The sequence below is a fragment of the Pteropus vampyrus genome, unplaced genomic scaffold (assembly GCF_000151845.1).
Source record: "Pteropus vampyrus isolate Shadow unplaced genomic scaffold, Pvam_2.0 Scaffold123, whole genome shotgun sequence".
Taxonomy (NCBI): Eukaryota; Metazoa; Chordata; class Mammalia; order Chiroptera; family Pteropodidae; genus Pteropus; species Pteropus vampyrus.
This window is the reverse complement of record NW_011888904.1, coordinates 1,993,365-2,000,245: the sequence shown is the minus strand read 5'-3', so window position 1 is coordinate 2,000,245 and position 6,881 is coordinate 1,993,365. Positions and strand designations below refer to the sequence as shown.

The following is a 6,881-nucleotide window of genomic DNA, read 5'->3' as shown; positions in this document are numbered from 1 at the left end:
AGGACAGAACCCTGCAGGTAGCCTGGGGCCGTGGCCTCTCTGCTCTGTGAGAAAGCATCTAGCCTGTCTTCAGCCTCAGAGTTTTTATTTTAAACAAAAAGACTGGAGGGGAGGAAGAAGCAAAAAGGAAACAAACCTTAGGCAAGAACTGAACTCACGGAGAAGGCTGGCTGGCCCAGTCGCCCAGTCGCGCAAATCTGAGAGGGACTTTGAGGCAAATTATAATATATGATTATTGTTTGTTCTTCACTCTCCCAAGCTCTTCTGGGAAAAGTCAACATGCCCAAGGTGTCAGCTGAGATTTCAACCCAATCTTAAACCCCTAACCTGGCATCGAACGCGGTTCCAGGACTCTCTCCCCATCCCTTCCCGGAGTGGACACAACGAGGGGTAAGTGGAGGGACAGAGCAGCCTGACTCTGGCCAAGCTAATTAGCGACCTATTGTATGCTGAGACCAGCACGCTCCTCTCAAACCCCACTGCCAACCCCTGCTCTCAGCCCCCCAAGGAGCAAAAACAGCCCCTGGACCTCCCCTCTGAGTCCGGCCGAGTGGAGGGCAGCCCTGAGCCCAGGGACCCGGCCTCATCAAAACCTGCAGAAAGCACTGCTCAAGTCAGCCAGGGACTGTCCAGCTTCAACTGCAAGTGGACACACTTCGTCTCCAAGGCAACGAGGGAAGGCAGCCCCGTTGGCCCCGCCCTCACTTCCTTTCCTACTGGGTATCAGGGTTGCCCTTAGCAACTGGAGCGCGCACGCTCCTCCCCACAACCTCCTACGTGGAGTTGTAAAACTATTAGTCAACCCCTTCCCTCTAGGCCAGTTCCTCCGTGCAGAGGTTATCTCGGGGCTGTCAGGAGGGTTCAGAGCAGCACACTAAATGTTCTGAAAACTAGTAGGAGACAGGAAACGGAGCTCTGAGCCATTAATTATGGCCTAGAAAATCCATCCTATCTTTGCCTTGACTAAAACCAACCTGTGCTGGGAAGCAGCAGAATAATGCTTAACTATAAGAATCAGCATCTCTAAGAGAGACTGTGTCTTTCTCAGTTTCTCAATTTTGAAGAAATTGAAGGGGTCAGAATTCAGACCCCAAGGTTTGATGGAGTTATGATAAAAAGGCTAATTTATATGGCCCTTTGAATTCATCTACCATTGCCACCTAATCCTCCTAAAATTCAGCTCTGACCTTCCCACTGTCCTGCTCAGAAGGCCCTCACCAACTCTGCAGCCCTTACTGAATCCAGCACAGTCCCTAGATGACCACAGAGGCCCCCACATCTGGTTGCCACCCTGACTCTCCCTGCTTCAGCAAAGTTCTCAGTCTTCCTGCATATGCCCCTGCCACCCTGCCCTTCCTCATCCTACCCCTGTCTGCCTCATCTGCCTGTCTGCACACATCCTAAACCCGTCCATACTTCCATTCCACTACCAGTTACAAGTACCTCATCCACTCAGCCTGTACCACCCATATCACCTTCCTCAGCCTGTCACCTCTCCTCTCTCTGAGCATGCTTATATGTTGGTTGCTGTCAAATACAGGAGTTCAGAGAAGCCATCGAAGGTGTTTGCTGCAGGACAGATATGTCTCTCTAACTTTTATTCAGCTTGGATTGCCTTTAGCAGAAGGCTGTTCTCAGAAAGCCAGGCCCCAGCTGCTGATCCTGTCTTCACTGCCTTTCCAAGGAAAGGGGCACCCTGCTTGCACCAGTGATGGGCACTGCAGGGGAATCCCACAGGCCAGGCGGACAAAAGGGCTGCCTTGGGTCAGAATGGCCGGATGAGGGACAAATAGGTGTGCATTCTGCAACTCCCCTCTCTGCCCCTATAGCAGTCACTGTTAATCACAGGATTTTCGCCTGGGTGTCTAGTTGGCAATGACATGTGCCCTAGATAGCTTTTAAGTCTGGGAAACTGATGGATTGATTCTTAGTGGATCCTTCCTGAATAAAAGTCATAAGCTTCATGAAAAGAGGAAGCAAAGTGTTACCACCTTGTGCCCTGGTTACCCCTTACACTGTCAGTGAGGAGGACACCTCTGGAGTCTCCTTCCTGAGTGGATAAAGACTGCTGTGCAAAGGGGTGTCCGAGTAAAGCCATTGGCACGGCCCCAGGCCCAGCCGGCGGGGCAGAGACCCCAGTGGGGGTAGGGTAGGAAGGCATTGCTCAACCAGGCTCCGGAGACACCCATCCCTTTCTATCCATGGCTCGGCCCAGCTGGGGACCTAGACACACATCGAGAGCCTAGAGGACAGGACTCTGGTCAGTGGTGGGGATGAGGCAGGGTGAAGGCAGCTGGGATGGGGCCTCTGGCTAGAGAGAAAGCAACTTTTTCTCTGTGGGGCTCTGAAAAAGTCACTGCCCTTCTTTGGGCCTCTGCCTCATCTGAAAAACAGAGGGTGATAATCCTGTGGTGCAGGCCTCACAGCGTGGTGGCATGGTTCAAGAGAAGAAAGGAATGTGCTAGAGCTTTCTGCCCCAATCTGCCTACAGGTTTGAGGGGAGAACAATGATGACAGTAATAAGACATGAAGTCCTGGGAGACCTTGTGAGGTAGGTGGAATTTTCACACTTTCCAGATAAGGAAACAGGCTCAGGGAAGCCAGGCCCCAGGCCCCAGGCCACACACTAGAGCTGGAATTGTTCTAGAATTAAGAGCACACGGGAGGGCGGAGTAGCATTGGCAGCGACTGGGGTCAGATGTCCAGGGTCAGAGGAGATTAAAAGTTCTGGGGGGAATGGGGTGAGGGGAGTATGGCCTCAGTGACCCTGTCCTGGATCCTGGCAGCAGCAGCCTTGCAAGTGTACGATCCTGGAGATGATCCCCTAGAGAGCCCAGAAGAGGCAGCAGCAGCATCAGATGAGTGTGCCTGTGGGGTCAGAGGTGGGGGGCTCCTCCCTCCCAGCTGGAGGCCTCCAGACTAAGGGAGAAGGGGCTTCCTCCCGCAGGCCTGCCTCCTGCTGCCACAGCGCCTGATATCCTCCCTTATAAGTGACCGGGAAGAGGGCCTGAAGAGCTGGGTGCAGGATTGATTTGGGGCCAGGGAGGGGCCTTGGGATCACATATCCTGTGATTTGCCAAAAGCAGACCCAGGGAGGTGATCAGGAGGAGTCTGGTTTTCTTGGAGCAGGAGGGAAACGCAGAATTGAGGGAGGCTGCTAAGGGTTCTAGGGAGCTCCCCATGGGCCAGGAGGTTGAGGGTGAATTTTCAGAGGAGGGTAGCGGGGACACCTGAGAGTAGAGGCTCACCACTGCTCCCACTCTGATTGCTGTGTCCTTCCTTGGCACATTCTTCCCTGACTTGGCGACGCGGACACTGTGATGGAGGGTTATCCGGAGGTGAGTGAGACTGAGGGTGGGGCAGCAGGAACCTGGATCCTGAGACTTGGTAGGAGAGGCCCCCACACTAAGCCCTGGGTTCTCGGCACTTGGCAAACCTCCTTTCATGACAGCCTCATAGCCACCCCTGTGAGCTGGGAGGCCATGCCTGTCTTAGGGATGAGTGAACGGAGGCTTCGCATAAGACACCCGTGGTTCCCCTGACCGGTGAAGCAGTAGAGCTGTCTGAATGCAAAGCTGTGGGAGGTTTCGTTGGAGTTGGACTCAACTTCTCCCTCAGACAGTGCCCACGGAGGAGAGAGAGGTTAGGTTCCTCCAAGTCAGGTAGCACATGAGTGGCTGACTGGTTCCTTCCTGCCTGAGGCCTCCCCGATTGTCATCAGGGAGGGTTGGCCTAGCTGGTCCCTGAGCCTCAGCTCCCACATTCTCCCAACTCTGGATCCTGTCTGGCCTAGGTCCCAGTCCTGTTTTCTGTGTGTGCCCTGCCCCCTAGAGGATCCTGAGATAGTGCAACATGAGAAGGGGTGAAGATGGGGGACTAGTTGTGGGCTAGAGGGCTCCTTCTGATGGACCTGGCTCTCTGCTTCCCAGGGGAATCAGGTCAACCTCCAGGAAAGGAACAAGGTGAGCAGCTATGGCACTCACTGCAGGGGATGGTAGGGAAGTGGAATTCAGAGACCCCCTAGGAAAGACACTCCTTGCTCCATCTCTGCTTCTTACATTTATTGGAAGAGTTTCATAACATAAACTCTGGAGCCAAGGGAGAAGTCTGTAACTGCCCTCATCCGACTCCTGCCCAGCCTTACCTCTCATTCTCACTAAGCTGTTCTGTATCCTGAAACCAGGCCCCAAATTGCTCCTCAGGCTTGAGACTGTAATAATTTGCAGCCACCTAGAGCAGCATGATCTCTCATCATTTTTTTGTTCCTGGGCCAAAGGGATGGATAGGCTGCCAACAGGGCCTGGATAGATGCTGCAGGGGCCTCATCGGGGGTGAGGAGGGAGTGAGGGGGCTGGTCCTGGGTCTTTGCACATATGGAAGCCCTCCATCCCTGAGAGTAGGACCATCTAGGTCCTAACTGTCCTTAGATATGGGTAAAGAGCCCCTCCCCCAGGAAGTTGTACTTGATGCCAGCCTCCGCCCGTAATTTAATGGGTCTCCTACTTCTCTGCATGTGGAAAGGACAAGGCCAAAGGAAGATAATCTGCACGTGGGCTAAGGGCAGGCAGGATTTTCCATCTATAGTCCCTCTAGGGGCCCCATGATTATTCTTTACCTAGATTTGAAGCCCTCTGGGATCCTTGTCCATGACCTCTGAATTCCTGCTTGTTTCACATCCAGGGGAAAGACTGGTGATGTATCTTTTAAGGCTACAGCTGGGCCTCATTCCATAAACATTCATGCTACCTATGAACAAAGATTTCCAGCATCCCTGCCCACACAATTCTTTTTAAGACAAATTCCCTAGAGGACCCCAGACTCTCTGTCAGGGACATCATTGCCACTTCTCCCTGGCTGGGACCTGGTAGATGTGAATGAGTTCTGCTTTGCCAGGAAAAGGGTCCATATACTTGGTCACAGAAAGACCCCCACACTCTCCTTTGCTAACCAAGGTGACTTCTGGGGCCAAGTTTATTAATAGGTCTATAAGCAAAGGGCTGGTGGGTGTGAGTTCTGAGAATCAGCAGTAATTTGCAAGAAAACTACCTCAGGGGAGACCATTACGGGCCCCTTTCTTCACGGAGCTGAGCATAGTGAGAGGTGGGCAGACATTAATCAGATCACCACAAAGTATAACATTACAAATAGCCATGATTGATATTTATTGAGAATTCGGGATATCTCAGGCACGAGCTTAGGAGTGTTCATATGTATTAACTCATTCTATTCTCAAAATAATTGTGGGTGTTGCAGGTATTACCTCTTTTTATATGTAAGGAAAGGAAGCACAGAAAGGCAAAGTAATTCAGCCAATGTCACACAGCTAGGAAGTGGTGGTGTGGGGCTCCCAACACTCTGAGTCCCAGTTTTCTCAGTTTTTCTAAAAGTGGAATGACAAAACTTAGCTGTGGAGATCAAGTTAAAGGAAATGTCTGGCAAACACACCTAGCAACAGGACTGGGTTTACAGTCCTGTAATAATGATTACTGAAATTCGGTGGCTCTGTAAGGTGGATGGGGACTTCCCTTACCCTGTTGGTGGGTCCTCCTGGCGTTTGCACAGGCTTCATGAGTGACTCTGAATGGTCAGACTTTGTATAAGTCCCAGACCACCAGAGACCTCATGTATGCGTGTGAAGAATTTGGAAGAAGTAGTGGGCCCTCTGCACAAAGAGAAATGGCCAGGCTCCCAGCCTGGCATCTGGGCCTCCTTGGATGGTCTAACCAGGCCCCAGCACCCTGCACTGCAGACACCTGAGGGCTCACCCTCCTTAAACATGCTTGTGTCTTTCCTTCCCCCGTACCTTTGCTCTTATTGTCCCCCACCTAGAATACCTGCATAGCCTGTCTATGCCTCTTCAGTTTTCCCAGGGGATTCCCCCCTTGCCAGAGAGAATTTGTACATCATCTTTGTGTACAGGTCACTTCTGATCTGTTCCTCATCCCAGTTGGCTGTGGCAGAGAGAGCTCAGTGTGTGCCTGCTCACCCTACCAGATTAGAGTCTGGATCATGGATTTCCTTCTCTCTACCACAAGGCCTGGAAAGGAGGAAGCAATGAGGACCATACTTTCCTCCAGAGGAAAACTGCATCCGATGGTTAAAGAAAAATTGCATCAGAAGAACAAGGACACAAGGCCTTTCTGATATAGAAATCTAACCACCTCTTCAGTGATACAGAGTTCTGCCCTGTGGTCAAAACTATGTGCTTCTCAACATGGAATTCCCCAAGGCTGCCCGCTAACTATGGAGAGCAGACATCATGGTTGGGCAAAGTTTGTTCAATAGACATTCTTTTTAGTTCTTGATCTTTTTGCCTAGGGAGCAAATTAGACCTGAGACTTTATTGTTCAAGTCAGATGCCATCCCGTGAGCGGCTGGTGCTGTGTGCCATCTACGTGGACAGTGGCTGTGCATTCCATGTACTGCAAGGGCAGCTGCTGGATAGCCTGGGTCTTCTCTCGGGGGGGCAGTCATCCTGGAATGGCCTTGGAGCAGTGTTGGAGGTCAGTGTCAGCTCTCTGAGCAAGTCAGCAGAGTCTGGGTAAACTCCCGGGAGCCATGACTTGGTTTTGATTTTCTGAGCATGACCAGTCTGGGGTTGTTGATCAGAGTCTGCAGCAGGAGCCACCTTGTCCTAGACCTAGCTGAGATGCGGTGACCTAGGATAGAATCAGAGCAGCTAGACTAGGGGAAGAGGGCAATTCTCTCTGTCCTTCTCAGAGGCTGTAAGAAAAACTGCCCAGGAAGTGTGAAGTGTGGGATAAAAGTGAGAGAAGAAGCTACACCAGAACTCCTGGGGACATGAAAGTGACTGGAGGGATGTGTGTTTGTCCCACAGAGCTGGGTGTTATCTGTAGTGTTAGGAATAATGGTGAACACAG

The 6,881-nt window shown here is 51.7% G+C and overlaps 1 protein-coding gene across 1 annotated transcript in view; it reads right to left on the bottom strand.

Annotated features, from left to right (window-relative positions):
• The window catches only part of CCDC180 (coiled-coil domain containing 180), a gene marked incomplete at its 5' end in the record, with an annotated part of 58,421 nt that extends 57,807 nt beyond the window's left edge, over window positions 1-614 (bottom strand). Inside the window, 1 exon segment of the mRNA XM_023534231.1 lies at window positions 594-614. Coding sequence (XP_023389999.1) covers window positions 594-614 — 21 coding nt within the window.
• Window positions 615-6,881: the final 6,267 nt, after the last annotated feature.